The sequence below is a fragment of the Clytia hemisphaerica genome, unplaced genomic scaffold (assembly GCF_902728285.1).
Source record: "Clytia hemisphaerica strain Z4C2 unplaced genomic scaffold, Clytia hemisphaerica genome assembly, whole genome shotgun sequence".
Lineage (NCBI taxonomy): Eukaryota > Metazoa > Cnidaria > Hydrozoa > Leptothecata > Clytiidae > Clytia > Clytia hemisphaerica.
Window position 1 is genome coordinate 932,707 of NW_027103768.1, and position 21,727 is coordinate 954,433.

The 21,727-nt window shown below is 34.4% G+C and overlaps 2 protein-coding genes and 1 non-coding gene across 3 annotated transcripts; 1 reads left to right on the forward strand and 2 right to left on the reverse strand.

The window, feature by feature from the left end:
- Window positions 1–306: 306 nt before the first annotated feature.
- Window positions 307–1,859, reverse strand: LOC136805777 (ras-like protein rasG). Its single transcript, XM_067062334.1, has 2 exons — window positions 1,556–1,859; window positions 307–1,265 (listed from the first exon to the last, which is right to left on the reverse strand). Exons 1-2 carry the CDS (start codon window positions 1,668–1,670, stop codon window positions 832–834), a joined length of 549 nt encoding a protein of 182 aa, XP_066918435.1. The 5' UTR covers window positions 1,671–1,859; the 3' UTR covers window positions 307–831.
- A 4,057-nt stretch (window positions 1,860–5,916) lies between these two features.
- LOC136805803 (transcription elongation factor A protein 1-like) lies at window positions 5,917–12,415 on the reverse strand. The gene is made up of 8 exons (XM_067062364.1): window positions 12,311–12,415; window positions 11,855–11,923; window positions 11,205–11,310; window positions 10,807–11,016; window positions 7,785–7,978; window positions 7,412–7,558; window positions 6,934–7,005; window positions 5,917–6,045 (listed from the first exon to the last, which is right to left on the reverse strand). The coding sequence occupies exons 1-8, from the start codon at window positions 12,377–12,379 to the stop codon at window positions 6,037–6,039; spliced, it is 876 nt and encodes a 291-aa protein (XP_066918465.1). The 5' UTR covers window positions 12,380–12,415; the 3' UTR covers window positions 5,917–6,036.
- Window positions 12,416–21,530: 9,115 nt separating this feature from the next.
- On the forward strand, window positions 21,531–21,614 carry Trnal-cag (transfer RNA leucine (anticodon CAG)). The gene has a single exon. It is a non-coding gene; the product is annotated as a tRNA-Leu (tRNA).
- Window positions 21,615–21,727: the final 113 nt, after the last annotated feature.

Below are 21,727 nucleotides of genomic sequence, written 5' to 3' on the forward strand. Positions count from 1 at the left end.
CAAGAGCTTTCAAAATTAAAATGGCTTTAGAGTAGTTAATGTAAAATTGTATTTCAACAGGTTTTCGACCAAATTTTGAAAACCAAACTTCTGTGACGAAAATATCACAAATTTGGCTCAGTTTTACTAGTCCTGTAGTTATAAAAATTGGAGCTCAACAGAGTATAATACCGCAGGCAGTAGTAGCTTATGGTCATTTGTGAATTTGGACAAGTTAAGATTCAAGTTTCTCTATATTGAATTATAGGGATACCAAAGGATCGCGACTAAAAATACCAGGCACAATAAGATATTTGGGAATGAAACTTAATTATTATTTGCGATGTCTTTTTATTTCTTCGTGAATATATATATATAAAATACCGATAAATAAATATTAACTCTGTTATTTACACAAAAAATTAAATGTCTTTTATAAACCGTTAATAAAATTCTATATTTCTTTTTTAAATTTAAAAATCAACAAAAACAAAAAAAGATATATTAGGTAACCATCCTCAAATTGGAACAAATCAAAACAAAATCAAGGTTAGAAGTTTATGTATGTGTAATTATTTTGATAGACAGTCAGTCTGCTAAGCAATTGCCAAAACATGACCGTTTAAATCAGAAAATCAACCAATTAACAATTAAACACTTTCTGACGACCAGCTTCGTCCAAATAATGGTGGGGGCGACTTTTTCCTTCGGGCGCTAAGTAAAGCTGAGAAACAACTGCTGTTTGATGACCGCCCAATGACGCCCGAATTATTAATAATGGAATAGTTCAGTAGACTGAAAACGTCTGAAGATTCAAGTTCAATACTTCCTCTTTTACCTTTCTTGGATCGTTTAGCGTTCTTTAGATTGATATAAATCATAAAACACTTGACGCACATCTATAACGGGAACTTTAGCTGACGTTTCATAAAATAAACTGTTAATTTCTTTCGCTAGTTCGAGTCCTTCTGTTGACGTTACCTCTCTATCATTATACAAGTCAATTTTATTTCCAACAATTCCAATTTTAGGACTTTTTATATTAGCCTCGACAATTTTGTCCAAATAAGCATCGATAGCTTCGAAACTTTTTCGATCGTTTATCGCGTAACAAATAATAAAAGCATCTGCACAACTGATAAGTGCGTCGTTTTTATCGTTGAAATCGACAATATCGAGACAAACGGTTTTCTTTTTATTGATTGTCATGTTGTATCGATGTGAAATGTCTTTACCCGATGAAGAGTCTTGTGGAAACGTATTTTGTAAACATCTCGAAACCAATGCTAAAATGAACGAAAAATAAATTCAATTTCAAAAAAGGTCTGTAAACCTGGGTACTCCAATTTATGAAAGCTAAGGCCAAAGACTTGCCATTGAAATTCCACTCATGAAAGGTCTAGTCAAAAGATAATACAGTACTTGAATCAAGCAATTTTCAAAGCAGGAACAAAATAAAAATAAAAATAAGATCATCTGACAAAACTCGAAGAAGCTGAATGAAAAGTAAATCATTAATAGAGAACTTAAAAACAAAGAATCAAGTATGTGAAGAAAAGTAAGGAATTGAACGTACCTGTTTTCCCAACACCACACTGTCCAAGAACCACAATTCGAATGGGTTTCTTTGCGTTCATATTATTATTGGATAAAGTTTCTAGTTGATTGCTCAACTTCTTATGATCGTACATGTTGATCAAAAATTTTCCTTCTCTACTTTCACTTGGTTATATAAATGTTATTTTTCACCACGTCTTCTCTGTACTTGTGCTTCCTTGTAAATAAAATGAGGAGCTTGTTGTAACACAGTTTTTATATACGTACAATCTCTTTATTCCCTCATCACATCAAAATGACATCATTCTTAATTGACATCGCGAGCTGTCAATCAAAAAAGACGATCGAAACGAAACACGGGGGAAATTCTCTTATGAAATGATGAAGGATAAATTAAGGGGGTTTTAATTACTTTTTTTTCCGAAGACAATGGATCAACATTACATGTTTTTTGTCTTGCTTCGCCATGAAGCCAAATACATTTTTATTGTTATTGGTTTCTTGTGAGGGTCCTGTGAAAAAGCTACAGCCGATCGTGCTTTTTGCTATTCGGCAAATAACCTTGTTCGCTATGTTGATTTAAGCATCAAGTTAATGTGAACATCAACAGAAACTTTAAAGCGATAATTTTCAAATTTGTCCCCTGCTTAAAAGCGTCATGACTTTTGACACAAAACATATAACTTTAATCTTAACAAAGTTCAAGATAAATTTACGCAAATCACAGTTCCAAGCGCTATTTTTGACTAAACTTTTTTTCTTAATAAAACTTTCACAACATAACATTTTGATATCATTACTTTTTCATTTGAAAAGACGTCAATAAAAACTCCATTCTCCTCAACCCTTTCACGTACTACAAGTTACGACAATCGCTGCTCTGACCGCCATATTGGTCTAGCGGTCGAACGATTGTGATGTAACAGTGACGGAAAATTACATTCGTCATTTACTCATTTGTCTTTCCATACAACAAAGAGGCTTACAAAATTAAGTTGATCGAAAAAAAGTCTTTTGATCAAGATTATCTGCGATAGATTATCAGAAAATGCGGGTTCACTTTATCTAATGCAAAACTCAGCCAATTTTAGAACGACCCTACTACATTGTTGAATCTAATGCTGAGTTGGCATTGCAAGCTAAAAATGCAACTCTGTTATTATGTAAAGCTTTGTATGCATAAACAAAACTCAAGAGAAAAAGATTTCAAGTTGTTGTTCTGGAAATTTTCCATAGAATAAGGATCATCAAATCCGTTTCTTAGAATCAAATATTCCTTCCTTTATATACCGCGTCTTTGGAAAGTGACATCACAGAGACAAAAAACAAGTTTGGATTCTTAGGATCAATGTTTTAAAAATCTTGCTAGAATCTTAAATCAATTCTGTGACTTAACAAAGCAAAATCTATGGCTTAAAGCAGAATAATTCGCGCAAACAAAGCAAAATCACAGAAAATGCAGATAGTGATAATTCAAGGACCGGAAAGAAAACAAAATCGCTGAGATTGACACTTTCGATGCTCTAATCTTTTTTACGTCTACTTTTCTAACAGCGATGAATTTGCAAAGAATATCATATCACTAAATGAATAATGCTACCAATGAAATTTCTGGACTTTTCTAAACATCAGAAAAATTCTTGGCATCGGGAGCAGAAGTTTTTAATTAAAATGGCTTTTGCGGTTCGACAAAGAATCTTCAAACTTATAAACAATCAATCATTTCCAACAATTTAATTATTCGCAAACGTCTATAGAGCATGTTTTTCAAATTGATGTTGGCGATCACAAGTCGTTTGTGGTAACTACAAAGACATTTCTTTTATTGACAACATTCAAAACTGGTGGCTAAAACATGCAAAGACCTGTCAAAGTAACAAGGCAAGGTCAACCTTTTAAGTTGTTTGAGAAAAAGTATATTTAGCAGTGATTTTCTCACTGGATTTGTAGCGAATTCGGATAAGAATACTTGAATACAACAAATAACTGAGTTCAATACAGGTTCAAAGGAAAGCAGCTAAATCCTTATCTCGGAAAAGCTGTAAAAATAAAACATTTGGAGACACAAGGTTGTTGTGACAGGAAGTCAAGGTTTTGTGAGAATTGTAGTGAGAGTTAATATTGCGACATTACATAATAATCCATAAAATAATTGAGGAGAAATTACTGCTAAATAATCATTAATCTTAATTATTCGCTCTTGCTAGGGAAAGAATGTGGACTAAATACATAATCGAATTCACGACGATCTTGTATTATGATGGGAAAGAAATCAAAAATGTTGTATTACGTCGTCTATTACGTTGCTTGAGAAGTTGTAAAAACGTCATCTAGGAAAAACCATCATAACTTTAGACAAGAATACTTGAAAAGAAAAATTCTTGCTCAATAAAATACAATGGGTGCTCTTGATGATAGGGCTTAAAGTGGCTTTTCCGGAGTTTGATAAACTTTCAAAGTATTGCCAAGAAAAAGGATGATAAATAAAATGAAATATTTTGTTTTTGGGGTTTGAGAAAGGATAATGGTGAAAGGACAACCTTCGCGTTCTTCCATCCTACACTCCAGCACAGCACAAAGCTTACCAACAGAGTTGTTTAGACAAAAGATAGCAGGGAATGAAATTCGATTGATACACTCCCCATTAGAAAACTATATAAAGGTTCAACTCCACATGAAGGAGGTGTAGCTGAGCATGATAAACAGATGAAAGTCTCATGTTGTAAATTCTATACTACTACAAACAACAAAAGTAAGCAGTTTCTTTTATTTTGACAAATATGGTAAAATCTAAAATAGTGGTATGATATCGACCACCAAGTTTTCCCGTCTCACTTTTCAAACCTCCTCTCGAATTTCATAAATATTCACACAGCTAAAATAAGTCGGGCAGGCCTGTCAAATCTAAAACATTTGATATCAGCTTACTATACAGTTCCATGCAACTTTTTCGAGAGAGAGCACGGCTTATAAATTTCATCCCAGTAAGTATTTCAGTTTCGGATCTTGGCCATTGTCAATTTTATGAAACTTCGAATTGAGTCTTCAAAAAGAAATGATAGGGTTATTCAGTTGCTATGTAGCCTGAAAGCGACTCTGTTAGTTGAGTGGGCTACACGAGCCAGTCCAGTTTATTTTCAGAGAAAGCGGCTAGACTCCTACAAGCTATTCTAAATTTACCTAAAAAGAACACTACATGACTCCATACATTTTAACAAAGGCTTCACAATAGCCATGACAAGTCCTTATCATTCAAAAACAGAATTTGTCATTGACAAAAAGTAAAGATGTCGGAAACGCTATATTGAGTAATCTGACATATGTCTGTCTGTCGTAACGGAAATCTTGATCTTGCACGAAAAGAGTTTCAGACAGATTTTAAGGCGTCTAAAATGCTTCAAACTTAATTAATTTCACTCTAATCCTTCAAATCTGAATAAGTATAATGTTTGTCTTCGTCTTTTATAGTAAGAACAACCAAAACAATTAGCAACTGCTAAAAGTACATTGCAAAATTAAAGTGATATAGTAATTTAAAGACCCAACGTTAAAAGAAAATTACAATCAGCTAATTATGGTTAAAGATTGTAATAAAACCATCATAAGGAAATGGGGTGGGGGCGTCAAGGTTTGGTTTGGTTAGGTTTTTATTTCGTGTTTCCGTGCGTAGGCTTTAAACTCTTGTTTGTGTTACAGCTTAAAGAAGTTGTTCGATCGAAATTTAAAATAAATTTCAACGGCCCTAGAATTTTCTTTAAAATTCCATTCATTCAAAAACAATGTTTATTCACAAAGCAATTTATGATGAAATTCTGGCCAAACTTTGTTTACAGTAATCTCAACGAGGGGTTTTTGGATTTAGGGTTTTTGCAAGAACAAAATCTTTTACAATCTGTTTAAATGCATTAAACGTAGAACGTAAGGCAAAGTAAGACCTTCAAAGAACCGATAAAGAATATTGGAGACACTACTACTGATATATTGATGAGTCAGAGTATGAAAATTACACATGTTATATCCTTCTACATAATTATCTACATGGAACTTTCCAGAAAAAAACTTTAATATGTCAGTTCGTGAGGGGAAAGCCTTAATGAGAATATAAAATAAACTTACCTTCATGCAAACTTGGCAACTACCTTTGTCCTTGCATGAATCAAAGCGTACTTTCCACATACTGAAGAAGACCTGTCTTAGGTTTACAAATTGTCTTGCAGAAAATTGTTTGTTTTTATTTCATATTCGAAATTTAGGGTACTTTTTAATGTTCTGAAAATTCATTGTACAAAATTTCTCTAAACTCTACCGACAAACAAAGTCAAAATTCGTTATTATCTTATAGACAATCTTAGTAGGCGGAAAAGTATCAAACATTTTGGATTATTTTGTATAAAATTTTATGTTTCAAAGAAGAACACGGTTTAAAAAATTAGGGGCGAGGAATATGTACAAAGTGTGCTGTGTTGTTTCTTTGATAGTTGGCAATGTGTGCATCCGGTGTCAGCAAAACTGTAAACAAACAAGTGATACTTTTATGGACCTACCTAGTTATGTATTTAACACATATATAATTGATATCTACGTGAGCGTGACCATTAAACAATCATTCAGAACACAAATAGTGACGATCTATTAAAATTAGTCGTCTGTTTCTTATAAAAAAAACGTTTTAAAACCAAAATTTCATGCTCTTGAGATATTCTTTCATATTCAAGACTTTGTGAGCAAAAAAACATCCATCTCATAAAAAAATTGAGTAATTTAACTAAGAACATTGATGTATGCTTATTAATAGTGATTCTTATAGATAAACATGCGTTTTTTGAGCCAAAAAAATCTTTTTGAGAAAATCTGCTTGAGCCATCTTTTACCTGTGATAGTACCCTACTTTCATGCAAAAAATTAGAAAAAGTTAACGATCCAATTTTTCACAGAGTCCAAAAAACCCGTTTTTTAGCCGTTTTTTGGCCCAAATTTGCCCCCAAATTTTTTTTTTCGAAAATCGGGCTCCGTCACATTCGAGGGTTTATAGTTACACATCTTTGTGCAAAAATTCAGAAAAACTAACGAGCCAATCACGAGGAAGCTAATGACGAACGAACGGACGAACGGACAAAGGTTAATTTATAGGACCTCCACCCCACCGGGGTGTTCCAAAAATGGTGTAATCGTTAATTCATTGCAATTCTCAATAACCAATCAATAAATGATTTTTAACATTCTAGCTAATTTCCATTCATTCAGAAAAGAATTACAGTGATCTGATCATGAGTTGACTTTCAGGAGCTAGTGAAAGCCAAAATGTAATTATCCTATACATTTAATCTTTTACTCACAAGTATTCTCTTTCAAAGGGTCAAGATGAAAAGTAAGAGAAACTAAGAGAAAGAGGAGTACCTTCCACCGGTTGCCACATTCGTTGCAATATACAAAAGTGGTCATCGGTTCATCCGCACTACGTGTTTGTACCTGGTGTGAAAAAGAAGAAGAAAATATCCAAACATCAAAAACATAGTAGAGAAGCCCGATTAATAATTCATCCCCAAATCCCTGAAATCTATCCGTACAATTTACAGTGGAGGTAGCTCACAAACTGTATAATACAAAAACTCTTCGAAGGGCTGCCAAGGGCGATAAAGTGGAACCTCAGCCCCCTATAAAGCCCATCCTCGAAGACTTAAATCCCTTGCATGAAAAGATTTATGAGATTACTTGCGGAGGAAAAGTCCGGAGAAGAGGGAAAGATTTGAGCTACATCGATAAATTGTCCATGATCAATGACTGGCACAACATAAAGAAAACATTATTAGACAGCAAAATGATGGCATCTGAATATACCCGATTAATCCTTTTTAAATATCAATGTCACACTTACTTGACTATAAGAGGTTTTTCTTTTACCACAGCGATGACATTTGAACTGACCAGTGCTTGTACCAGCTGACGTGGCTAGTTGATGTTCGTTGATCGCTTGTTTGGTCATCTTTTCACGTTCAGCTCTCAATTCGTCAGTCGCCATTTCCTTTTGATACAAAGATAATCTAAATTAACTCTATCACGTTTACATTACAATCAAACGCAGTATAATAATTTGGCTGATCACATAAGAACAACAGTTAATAAAGAATAACGAGGCATTTCATTGTCTATTAAAAAGTAATGTTTGTAATGCTTAAACCTACTCAACATAAGTTAGGGCCTGAAGTCCTAGAAGGTTGTATGGTCGCACCGTATTCCAAAAGTTATACCTCAGCCGTCATATTGGCGAATCGTTCGGGTGAAATCTCACCCTCCGCCACCATTTGTTTTAGAGCAGGGTTTCGTTTATCTCGTAGATTCATAACACGACTTTTAATTCGATTTTTGTATTTTGAACCAGTGTCTTTAAACATTTGGTACGTTGCTTCTTCTATATCAGCTGCTATGTATGCTGGGTTGAATTCTAAAGAAAAAGAACTATAAATAACCATTGGTCATAAGCCGATCACCTCCTTTTTTCGTAATATTTCAAAATGATTTTAACCAAGATGCATAAGAAAATAAGCCGTCCCTGTAAAAATTCTGATGGAAAGAAAATATATTGGGTAGTTTTGAAATTATTTCTATTTTTGCAGATATGATTTACTGTACACTAATTTAAAAAATAAAAGATTGTATTAATGTATTCTTGAAGGAAAAGATAATTCCTTGTATTTTGGTAGGAAAAGGATTTTTGAGTAATTTTCAGGGAAGATCATTTTGTGTATTTTCGAGGGAAAAGTTCTGATAAATAAAATGTAATCTTAAAGGAAAAATTTCATTCTTTCAATATCATTCCATTTGTGTATTTTTGGAGAAAATGCTTCATATATGTTTCAAGGAAAGTGTATTTTTCATTGTATTTTTCGTAAAAAATATGACGAAAATGATTTTACATATTTCGGCATTCTTGCAAGAATATTTTCCATGCAAATATTTTTTTTTGCACGAAAATAAATTTTGAGTAATTATTATGAAGGAAGAAAAATCACCTTGTGTATTTTGAAAAGAAAATATTATTCTTTGTATCTTTTGCGTAATGCATAATACATAATGTATAATGAACAACGTACAACATGTAATGATTAACGGGAAATACATAATGGCAATAACCGCCTCAGATTGATTTGAGTTGGCATTTTAGGGGTCTTCAGGGCCTATGCCCCAAGGAGAAAAAGAAAAAGAGTATTTTTAATTCCTATGTTCAGAGTTTTGAAAGCTTCATTTCAGGGCTACATCAGTCGGAAATTAAACCAATTGCATTTTGTACTTGGCTGTATTTTTGTAGGAGAATATTTTTCAAAAGTTTTTATAAAATTTTATAAAAATGTAATTACAATGTAATTATAAATGTAACTAGCCGGTACCCGGCGTCGCACGCCGGTTAAGCTGTAGCTGAACGCAATAAAAGTCCTTTGGATGTAGACGAATTTTTTGTTTAAGTCAAAAGTTATCAGGAAGAGAATCGTTTACTGTACCAGTGTCGTCTGAAACAACTCTGAATATGCCGTCCAGTTGAAATGACAATTCTTCAGGAAAAAGTGGGAAAGTCACAAAGAATAGTGCAACTCTTTGTTTTTATCAGATTGAAAAAATAAGACAATTCTAAGTTGCTTTTTTAAACCCTTGTCATAACTGGCTGCGTTTAGACCAGCCTGGCATTTTGTAAATTGTTCGGTTTGTCAAATGCCTAATGATGCCAGCGTGTTGGCATTTCGTTGGCATTTGAAATGCCATTTTACACCCCTGTCTCAGTGCCCCGGTAGAACTTTTTCCCTCAGTGGGGATGAAAATTTCTATCAAAATGCCAATGGGGATAGAAAATCTATTGTTTCCAGCTCGAAAATTCCAGTGGGGATGGTTTTGGAGTGCAATTTTTTACATTCAGTTTTCAATGGGGATAAAATCATAGAGCAATTTCGCAGTGGGGTTGAAATTGTAAGATATTTTTTCCACCGGGGACGATTTTTTGGCCTGTTTTTCCACCGGGGTGGGGGGTCCACCGGGTCTGTGACACAGGGGTGTCATTTTGAGCAAAGGAATCCCCTTTTCTGGCATTTCAAATCAAACAAAGAAACCAAAACAAAGAGAAAAAATGATATTTTTGATTTTTTAAAGTATTTGCACGTTTTTTATTCAGTTCTTTCTATAGATTGTAAAATTTGCAACATTTGCCATAGCCTAGCCCTACGGCAAAAAGTTTCAGTCTTAATGACTGCAGTTTTTGAAAGATTCTATGCTTTTCATTGTTTGATCTGTCAAAGTTGAACTTGAGGGAATCACCTTTTCAGTAATGACTCTAAAAATTCCTTAAATGCCATGACAGAAAATACAATGGAAAAGCTATTAAAATCGAACCCCTCATGAGCAAATGCCAAACTAAAAATGCCAGTTGCGTTGGTCTAAACGCAGCCACTTTTCAAATTTAAACATGTAAAATGACGTACACACTTTTTGACAGTAACGACGACTTGAATGTTTTTATATGAAGAAAGAGGTTGACTAATTTTCTCTTTTTGCTTTTTATCGCCTTTTGAATGCTGTCGTTGTTTGGTTTGACAAACTTTTTGACTGTTATGTTTTGATTTACATTTGAATTATTCTTTTCTGTAAAAGGAATTTGTTTTGAAAAGAATTCGAATGTCATTAATAAATACGATCGTTAATTACATTCGAAAAGAATTTAAGCAAAAGAAAAGAGAAAAACAAAAGAAAAGAGAAAAACGAAAAACGGGCATGCCTAGGCAGAAATTATAATTACTAAATGTAGACGGGCCTTAAATTTCAAAACAAAGGCTGAATAAAGTCTAAACCAGGCTCTATCCGATCTGTCAATCAAAACAAACTTACCAAGAACAAAACATTGCTTGCGAAATCGAAAGTGACACACAGACAGAAAACAAAATGACATACGCGTTATACTATTAATATATAGATTATAAAAGCTTTCATGCCATTCTTTAAGGAAAAATCTTTGTGTGAATTTTGAAGGATTTCGAGATTTGCAATCAAAACAATAAAATTAGATAACTTCAGCTAATGTTGATGTGTGATTTTGGTCATCAAATTAGGCAAATTAGGCAAATTGAACAAATTACAACAAATTTCCAACTTTCCTAGAAGTTTTGACTATTTGTGTGATCAAAATTCTTGAATTAAATTGCAAGAAAAAACTTCTTCAAACGGCATTGGAGAGAAGTAACAGAAATAAGAGAAATTTTTCTATCCAGTATTAAGAGAAAACAAAGAAACCTGGTCTGCCTTCCAGTTTGAGTGATTTGACCAACATTTCACGACATTGTATTCGTATTGGATCATTTCCTTTGGGTGGAGGTACTTCATACGATCCACCTGAATCCGCTCTTGAATCTCGTGGTGCAGGCTTGCTTTCTTTCTCCTGAGACGTTTGTTTATTCACTTTTGGTTTCTCCTTTTCTTTTTCTTTGTCTTTATCTTGTGTATCTATGTGTTAGTGAAAATGAGGAATGTTATACATAATGGCTTGATCAGCCCAGATTCTTCTCAAAAGTGAAGTTTAAAACTCCTTGAAAAATTCACAGAGAAACTAATTCAAAACACATGTATTGATCAGAGCCTTTCCTGATGTTAAGGGCAGTTTTCAAGCTAAGGATATTGAATTTCCTTCTCACCTAAAAGTTTTTTCCAAGATTTGATTAAACCTTTTGCAACAGTTTGAATGTCATCTTTATTGCTGGCTTTACGTACAACATTTACTGTCATTCCAATACGAGTTTTCTGAAATACAAAAACACATATGTGATAAGGATAATTGAATTTCACTTCCACCAGTCTTTTTGCTGGCTTTACATACAACATTGACCAGGGGGTGGTTGGTACTAAAATCTCTGACATGTATAAGGGTTTTAAGAATTCTAGAAATGCTGTATTTTAGTACAAATGAACTAAAACTTTTGGGGACTTTTTTACACGTAGACCATCCAATTTTGGTCTTCTCAGGACCATTTTTCTCAGAAGTTTTTTTAAGTTTTTTTGGGTGTACCATCACGTCACTAAACAACATGATATCTGAGATTTCAGTATCGACTCCCTCCTGCATTGACTGTAATTCCAAGATAAATTTTCTTAAATAATTACTAGAGAAGTGAGCCCTAAAATTGTGCAACTAATCAAGAGTGTTCAAGAGAACTATGTTCACGTTTTTTTGTTTGTAAATGTGGAATAATGAATTTATGGAGATTACAAACGAAGAAGTTATGAGGGTTGAGAAAGACTGAAAGAGAATTTTGGCTAAACAGAAAAATATCTGAATATCTCTGACCTGTAAGATGTCTAATGTGATTGGTAATTCTTTCAATCTCTTTAATAAGTCGCTGATTGTTTCATTGTCCTAAAAAATCAATTTCACTTTCTAAAAGTCTTGTCCAAAAGAGTCAACTAAAAAATGAAATGTCGTTGGAAGAAATTAAGATAAAAGAGATAGATAAAATGGCAAGAAAAGTTTTGAAGTTTTGCTGACCCAAAAAAAAGGGTTGTAACTTGTAACGAAGTTTCATTATCAAAACACCCACAACCCAGAGTAAAGCATGTATTTTTAAAAAGATACAAGCTTTGAATCCTCTTGAAAATGAAGTCAGTTTTTCATAGGTAAATAAGTTTACAAGAACAGCCTTACATGACCTTATCTTCAGTCCCTTTATGTTATAACACCTGTTTCCTCCAGTTCATTAGACAGAAGACAGAATTAGAGTAGAGGAGGAAAGAACAAAATACTTACAGATTTTCCTTCAGAGACTAACTTCTCCAATTGATGACCAATTGTCAATACATCTTGTTCTAAAGGCATTCTTTTTAATTATCTGAAACTAAAAATTAAAATGGACTCTCATGAAGTTATTTAATGAGATATGTATCAGTTTGATAGCAAACCAACTGTTGCCATGTCAGCAGATTATTTGTCAGTCTGCTATATGAATCTGGCATAATGCCCATTGGCTAAAAGTGTGCATAAATTTTTGTTTTCAACAAATTTGTCAACTTTAAGAAAAGATATATACTGTTGATAATAATTGTTTGATCAGATTGGTTCAGAGCACTGATTTTTGAGAAAAATGATTACAAAACCAACCATACATTCTGTGTCAGACTAATCTACCTGTACCAAGCTCTATAATCTTAGAACTTTGTGAGGTGAGGTATTTTTGTTTTTTCTAAGATTATGAGCTTGGATTCCCAGGCTAGGCTGAAATTTTGGCAAAAATTTTTTTTTCTCGAAAATCAGTCTCCAGCCCAAGGGGGGGGGGCACTGACCTTGACAGCTGACAGGGATGTGCCGCTGGAGTTCGGAAAGTGGACCCTGCCAGAAAGAAAAATCAAAATTTCTCTTTTTACCCTGACAGTATAGACCCAACTCTTCGTACAAAAATTATGGGAAACGCATATTTGGACTTTGTACCCTATGCTCACAAACACTTAAGCCAAAATCCTGCAGAGGCGGGACAAAAATCAGTTTTTTGAAGTTTGCAAAAAAAACGCCACATAGAAGATCTTTCAAATTCAGTATGTGAATAGAGAAGTAAAAAATACAACTTTTCTAGTTCTAGGAATGAAAATAAAGGGATAATGACAATTGAATAATATCCTCTGATGATCCGCGGCACTATCGTAAAGCTAGAATCGCTTCGTGTACTCTTCGCTTCAGAAGTTTAATGACAGATTAAATTTTTCACCCACGCGGGCGTTCTGCGAGCGTTCTCGGCTCAATCCTTGGACCATGTTAAAAATGGTAGACTCAGCTGTGACGGATCATTTCGATGGAAGTTGTTGAAATATTTACAAGACTCTTGACAGAAAATCCTTTGTTTTATTGTCAATGATGACAGTGCCGTTGTTAATTTTGTTAGATCTGACATATTGATGTTTGTAAGTGTTCATGTTATTAGATTCTGTTTTAGACCTTTAGAACTAGACTGCCTGAAAAGTAGCCTGGGAATCTAAGCGTTAAACTTTATTTCACAGTCTAGTTTATGATATTTTTGCTGCTTGTTTAACGCTTGGCGCAGGTAACTCGCCTGCAGGGACATTTTTCTTACAATGTAGGTTCAGCCTTATAGGCCAGCTTGCTTAACAGTACTTTTGCGCACATTTTGATAATTTCAATGGGCTATTTCAAAAAAAAATTGTACAGGGGTATTGACAAACACTTTTCACTAAACCCCCTGGAAATTTTAGATAACAACCTATCTCCTGGAAATTAGGAGTTGACACCCCTGGAAAGTGTAATTTTGTGAAAAAGGGCCTGGAAAGTGACTATTGATGCCAGTTTAGGAGGAGAGAACGCCCTGGAAACCTTTGATAACCCCCTTGGAAAATCAAGGCTCTAACCCCCCTGGAAAAGTTTGTCAATACCCCTGTGTGGTCTAAAAATGGAATATCCCAATGCGCGCACATAATTTATGGAAAAAGAATGAAAATGAAAACATAGATTTATTTAGAAACAAAATGGCTGTTGACTGGAAGTCTAAATACACACAGACTGTTTATAACTTTCTGTGTCAGACTAATCTACCTGCACCAAGCTCTATAATCTTAGAACTTTGTGAGGTGAGGTATTTTTTGTTTTTTCTAAGATTATGAGTTTGGAGAAGGGGCAACGACAAAAGTTGGACCCCCCAAATGGACCATCAAATGGATCCCCAAATGGACCCCAAAATGGAATCCTTTGAAAAACGAAATTACGGCTGTTTCAGGCTGTAAAGATAGATAGATAGATAGATAATCCGAGTAAGGTCTTGTCTACTAGAAAGACTTTTCTTTGTCAGAAATCTTCGCATGGTATGAGTAGCTAAAATATCTATTTTAGGTCTATTAATGGTAAGTGAAAATTTGAGTAATTGATTTTTACAATTACAATTAACGTAGTCGTCTAAGAAAATAGCTATCATTTTTTTGGAATCTTCCTTACAATCTAGTTTTCATATATATAAAAACTAGATTGCTGACGTGTGGAAAGGAATGTCGGCGTGACTGATCCTTTTGTTTCGATAATAACATCAAAGCGGGAACTAATTTTCTTTCCTTTTTCTTTCTTATCAGTCTAGGCTTTCCCTCACCACTTATAAAGCGTGGTTAGCTCAAGCGGTTAGATCGTCTGCCTCGTAAACGAGAGGTTCCGAGTTCGATCCCAATAGATGTCCAATTTTCCAATTCTTCAATTTTTTTTTTAATCCTCTTTTATAATGAAGGTCAATCAAACAAGTCGCTAGCCTAATATTACCTCTGCTCTCTGTCTAAGGTTTAGATAAGCTATAATAGCATCACTTAATAAGAACTTTTTTAAGTTTTTTTTCTTCAATTTTTTTTTGCCCCAAGCGATTATTCAAGGCTGAGATATAGAAGATCGGGTATAGACGTTTGCGCCTGTGTTTGCTGACTGACAGTTTCACTTTCACTACTTTCACTTTCAGCCAGCCAGCGAGTGAGCGAGCGATTCTTTGTAAGAGAATCGTCAAATAACTTCTTTCAGAATCATTGAACTTTTCGTTTTATACTTTTTTTAAAGGCAGAATGATAATTGATTTCCGGGTCAAAATGTTTGATGCTTGATCCAATCGTTTGCAAAAAAAAGTACAAAATCAAACGAAGTTAAATACAGAAAACTTGACAACCCCCACCTGAAAAATGTTACCACCTACATAAGGTTACCCCACCTGAAATTTCTCATCAACCCAACCCCCACCTATTTTTAAAAATCTGAAAATCCTCAACCACCCTCCCCAGAATCCAGGGGGGGGGTGCCCACTATGCAGTATGCATCAAACTTTCATAAATCATGACCAAAACATCATGAATAATGATGTAAATGATCAATTTTTTACTGAGATTTGCCCATTCGCTTTTTACAGTCAGCTAGCCCACTTTCAGCAGCCATCTTTTTCTAAATACTTTCGGCCAATCAAATCACAATATTATCGGAATCCAGATAATCCGTTTTTATTAAATCCGAATAGATCATCGGATTAGATATAGATCATCGGATTAGATAAACGAAAAAAAATGTCTTGACCGTTGTCGAAAGAGAGAATTAAAGGCTCCTAGGCCGGAGCAATTACTAATAGCAATTAACATTACATTAATGCGTCGATATCTCTTCACTCTCATGAAAATGTGATTCAAAATTAAAGTGATGAGCACAAAAACAAAATCAACTATTGTCAAGTAATTTTCTCATAAATGTTTCCATGTCAACACTTTGAAGAGAATACTGCTCTAGTTGGTCTGTGAATTGGGGTATATGCATGTTAGCCTCCACCAATGCAAGTTACCCTTTTTCACGGTAACAGTTAGGTAGGGTCAGGGTTGCTAGTAACGGCTCGAATTTCAGTCAGGTTAAAAAAGGGATACTTTTACCCATATTATAATAACATTACCCCCGTCTTTTTTGTCATTCTATAAGTATTTACAAATTTTGTGTTCTGCTGTGCGAGTGTGGCTCAACGGATAGCGCGCTGGGTTTCTGATCAGAGATTCTTTCATTTGGTGGGTTCGAATCCCGGTTGGGTCGATATTTGGAAAAAGTTTGAAATATCAAATTCATAGAAAAGTTAGTACAGGTGCTTGCCCCTCAGAATGTACGTGAAATTTACTTTTGCTCTAATTTTTTTTTTCTGTACTTTTTTTGGTGTTTTTACAAGGTCTTCTATTATAAAATTTCTTCCCAGTAACTTTAAATCTCAAAGTTTTAGGTTTTTGGTATTTTTTTTCTCAAATTGAACTTTTATACTTTATTTAGGGGGGGGGGGGGGGGGGGCCGCAGAATGTCAGTCTGGAAAATCGCATTATCTGGAGAACAAAAAGTCATCCATTGATGAAATTTTGTGTGAATGCATTTATTTGAATCCTTTTTAATATGTAAAATTTATGTTGACTTATTTTCAAGGGAACCCCACTTTGCTCCACAAAGTGCCAGTGGTAGGGACCTCAAAATGCCACCTTTTGCAGATGATTTTTCAAAAAATCCAAACTATGTAGACCAGTTTGATTAAAAGCCACCCTTTCCTATTGCTTTGAACTACCAAGAAAAGCCATATTGTAAATGATTAGTTAGACTGTGTGTAAATTTGGACTAGTTTGATTTAAAAGTCAAAATTATGTTTTATCAAAAAGTAATAAAGTAAGACATTTGGGTAAGTTACGTATGGGCAAAAAGGTAAGGGCAGGAAAGGTATTGGCTATTATATGAAGACTTTTTCTTATTTTTCAGCTAGATACTAAAGAATTATAAATACAGCTTAAAACAGAAAAGGAAATCAAGTTTGTAACAGTAGAGAAATATGGATCGTACACCTGGAAAATTTAATTTGTGATTAAAGCCTGGGACCTCACCCAATGATTTAAAAAGGAAACGAAGCAATCCTGAGAGCAAAGCGGCTGCAAAAATTTCAAGAAAAAGGATACAAACTAGAGAAGAACAGTTAAATGAAGCAGTCACCTGGTGTAGGGAGCATAACTGCAGAGGCTACTCTGCAGTTAAATCAAAGCTTTTTCCTTAATAGGGTCCATTTGTTTCAGCACCATTTATGCCACTTATGCCACTTATACCACCTTTTTCCCATTTGTTTCATGAAAATGTGTTCAAAAGTGTTAAAAATTACTTACATTTTTACCACCTTAATTTACATTGATCATTTGTGTTCTTTGTGTCAAAAGTGGAAGTTTGCCAAGCTTTTCCAAGCAAAAAGAAATTTGCATTTGTTTCTGCATTCTGGGTCAAAAGTGGAAGAATGTTATTGTAAATGGCGGCAATAATCGAATGCATAATTACGATGAGTTTCACTTTCGTTTTCTTGTTAGTTTGTTTACATTTCCGACATAATTTATGCGGCCATTATTGACGTAACTAAGAGTTTGCAAAATGGTAGACTTTTGCATTTTTAACACGGTTTCCATTTGTTTCACACGATGGTGGCATTTGGGGAAAAGATGGCAAAAATGGAAGTTTTGAGGTAAGAAACAAATGGACCCATAAAAGACTGTCGTACAATTGACATTCAGAAAACAAGTCTCAGAAGGTCAGAAAATAGAAAAGAAGATAGAGATAGGAATTGGAAAAACAGAAGGGGATGTTCGATTGACGCTAGCAGTTAGTCACACTAGGAAATCTAGCTTTCAGAAAAAACAACATCAGTCATCTACAGGGTGTATTTGCACAACAAGGATGAGAGGTACCTGAATTAAGTTCGCAAGACAATTAATTAAAACTTGAAAGTTTGAAACAAAATAAAACGTGCAGCAGCTAAAATCAACAAACCAAAATTTGTCATTCAACTCCCGAGTAGCGCTTCGATTTTTAAGGCCTTGTTTATACGCTAAAGTAAAAATAATTCCGCATATGTAAATGGGCCATTGTTTGAGGTCCGGCAAAATTTCCGGGAAACAACCTATCCGTTGGTGCGCGGATCTAGGTGGGTTCCGCCTCCCCCGTAGATCTTTTTCTTGGGAAGTTGATCTTCAAATTACTTTTGAAGGTTGGCTTGGCTCAAATTTTTTCATCTATGGCTCAAATTTTAGGCAATTTCTCATAGTTTTTGAAAATGTTAATTTCATTAAAAAGGGCCGGGTTATTTTTTCATGAATCCCTTTAGAAGTTTTGCGGCACATTTTTTTGCTTGAGAGTCAAGTAAACGATATAGTGCTTTAGCGGGAAGCTAGTGTGACTAACTTGCTAGGGCAGGATTTAGCTGCTTCTAAAATCAACACGCACGTGCTGAGCACAACAAGGACTACTGGGCTCGAAAGTAAAGCTTCCAAAGTATACCCTTTTTGCCTTCTTTCTTTTACATTTTCAATTTAATCGTATTTATTATACGATTAGAACACTAAACCACGGCGTCCGTTCTACACTTTGAAAATCGTTTTTCAAAGGGTTCCATTTTGGGCTCCATTTAGGGGTCTGTTTGGGGGTCCAACTTTTGTAGCTGCCCTTGCCTTGGTATGGAAAAGTTGCAAAAATCAACTTTTTTTTTCGAGATCAACTTTTTTTTTTCGACACCAAATTTTTTTTTCTGCGACGTTTCTTGCGACCAACTTCATGTTTTTTCATACCATCTTTTCTCCAACACCAACTTTTTTTTTCTGACACCAACTTTCTTTTTTCTGACACCAACTTTTTTTCCGATACCAACTTTTTTTTGAGACCCGGATACGAAACTTCTTTTTTACGAAGTCAACCTTTTTGGTTATTGTCTCGCCCACCCAACCTGATTAATATAATGTGTGTTTGGAGCTTTAACAGAATGGATGACCGGCAATGATGTAGTAAAGCCCGATAAGGGTATGATATGATATATTTCTTTTTTCAGATCTATTTACATTTAAAAAATCCTAAGCGAAAAACAACCCTAAGAGGCTTTCGAGTTTGAAAGGATATATGGAGTGATAATGTATAAGAGATACTAACTAGAGAAAAGAAAAAAACAACAAAAGATAAACAAAAACAGGAGATACAATACGAAAATATTTACACTTGGTTTGTGGATGATAATAAATGTGGTTGAATAAGACACTAGATGGGAACTTAGTTATCATTGAGTAATTTTGATTTGAGTTTTCGAGCAAACACAGAAAAGCTGGTGGATTTGAAATTAAGACATTGTTGGTTCCAGAGATGTGGACCGTAAAATCGTATGGGAGATGGCGAGTCACCAAATACCAAAGTCGTTAAAGAGTCATTGGTAGGCTGATGGGTACCAAACCCATGAGATGGCTAAATTGATTACTAAAAATTGTGTTTAAATAGTCAGCTGATGATTTGTTTATATGTTTAAATATGAGCTTACCACACTCTAATTTGTATAGGGAGTTAACTTTTAATGTATTGAATGTCCCAAGATTTGATTTATTACAAATTTTATTGATTTTATTTGTTATATTACTTATTTCACAATTTAACTTACCTATTCCCTTGGTGCTCGGTGAGCCCCAGGAGGTTATGCAATATTGTAAATGTGGATTAATAAATGAATAATATAATGAAGTAATATAAGACGGTCTAGGGCTAGATGGCGTGCTTTTGCTGAAAAGTGTGTCGAAGTTAGATAGGAAATCCGGAAATCTTATCTAAGTCACGTGACATTTATAATAGAATTTCAGAGCCATTTTCTGTAAAAATCAGACAAAATATAACTTTCTTCAAAGTTCTTTTCTAGGTCTGTATAGTTTCTATAATGATAAAACAGTACAAAGGTATGAAATGCAAGAAGAGACTTCCCTTCAAAGATCAATTGCAAATAATTTTTAGCATTTGAAAACAAAGAAAAACAAGAGACTTAGCTTTTCCTTAGTGGTGACATTTCTTGTCAAAAGCCTCATTTCACCTGTTAAAAGAACCTTCAACTTCTATGCTAAGTACCCCCACTTAATTTTCTCTTAGTATTTCCTCTGCAATAATGTTAAAAACATTAGAATCAATTTGATTTGATTTAGGGTTTTGCAACAAGCATCAGCCAAAGTTGCTTCCTCGTTACCTGTTGGGGTCTGCTATTTCTGTCTCTGCGACCCTAATTTGCCCTAAAATTCAGTGAAAATTGTGTCCAAGACTTTGATATTGCAATCTAAGACATTTACCATGGTCTGGAACCACTAGGAAACAGTTTGGAAAATTTTGATAAAGCTGGATGCCTGGTTGCTAGGGAAAATCAATGCGTTGCTAAGGGAAAAATTGGCTAAGTCTTGATGACTTAAAAAGATTTTCCAAGATAAATTGTGCAAAAATGGTATTAGAACACATGGGTTTGATTTTAGGATTGGGTAATATGGCCAAAACACTAACTAAAAATGGTTTGTTTCAGTGGTGGAACTTAGGGCCATGGCTTTAAAAGCTCATTGAAAATACTAAAAATTGAGCGAAAAGCTATGTTTAACCGCCATTTTAGGGCGTGGCCTTAAGTGTCACATGACAATTTTAATTGAAAGTTAAAGATGACCATAAAGACTTCAGAAATATACAAAAATATCAATGTGACACTTGTGGCCAAGCCAGCTAATTGCTCTCAAAATTTATTCAAAATTAGAAATGTTGTGAATTCAGGCAATGATTTCTAGCCATAGGGTCAAAAGATTTTTCTCAAAATGCCATTTTTTCAAAGTACCCATGGATTTCTTCCAGGAAAATATGTTTTGAAATGAATCTTAAGCTTGATCATGTCTAAAATTGCTCTTGAAGTCAAAGATTTATCAAAAGTGCACTTTTTTGGGCAAATTGGCCCAAATTTTAAAGGCCCATATCTTGGGAACGAAAAAAGATTTTTCAAAAAAATTTTCACAGGATGTTATTTTCATGTATTTTGAGCAAAATATCCAAAAATTGGCAAAATCTGAGGATATCACTTCCTCGACCTGTCTGATTCTTACAGAAAATGGCTCTTCAGCGCTTTGTTAAGTAATCAACGTTAGCAGGAGGTAATCGAGACAAGAGTTAGTATATATCGGAAAATAAAAGTTGGTAGGAAAGGAAGGAAAAAAATGGTATCCAAAAAAAAGTGTGATATCGAAAAAAAATGTTGGTTTCGAAAAAAAAAAGTTGGTGTCGAAAAAACAAGTTGGTGTCGAAAAAAAAGTTGGTGTCGAAAAAAAAAGTTGGTAATAAAAAGTAATTCGGCGCGCCACTGAAAAATGGGTCAAGATTGCCTCCAACGTCCAACCACTCTGAGAAAAGGGATATGATATTACAAAGATACTTGTACAATGATACTTGCCTATGATGGAATAAGTATCCACGATAGTTCTATCACCTATCGATTTATCTTTCAGTCTTTTGGTTTTTAAAAACTACTGCTGCTGTGTTAACGTAAAATTTCCTCGCTAGAGGTAGCCATTTTGACAAACATGATTTAGTTTCCCGATTAAGCGCGCGCTGTATTATCGGGAAAATTCGGAATGAAAATAATCAGAATTGGATAATTTAAAAAGTTTCCAACTACAGTACCATATCGATTCATGTCAGGATGGCCGAGTGGTCTAAGGCGCTGCGTTCAGGTCGCAGTCTACTTTCGTAGGCGTGGGTTCGAATCCCACTTCTGACATTTTATTTTCGTTTTTTTTCCAAAATGTAAGGGAACTCTGTTCCATATCAGGGGGGATTTTTCTAAATAAAATATTTTTGCTTGTTTATTTCAAGATTTTTTATTTACAACTT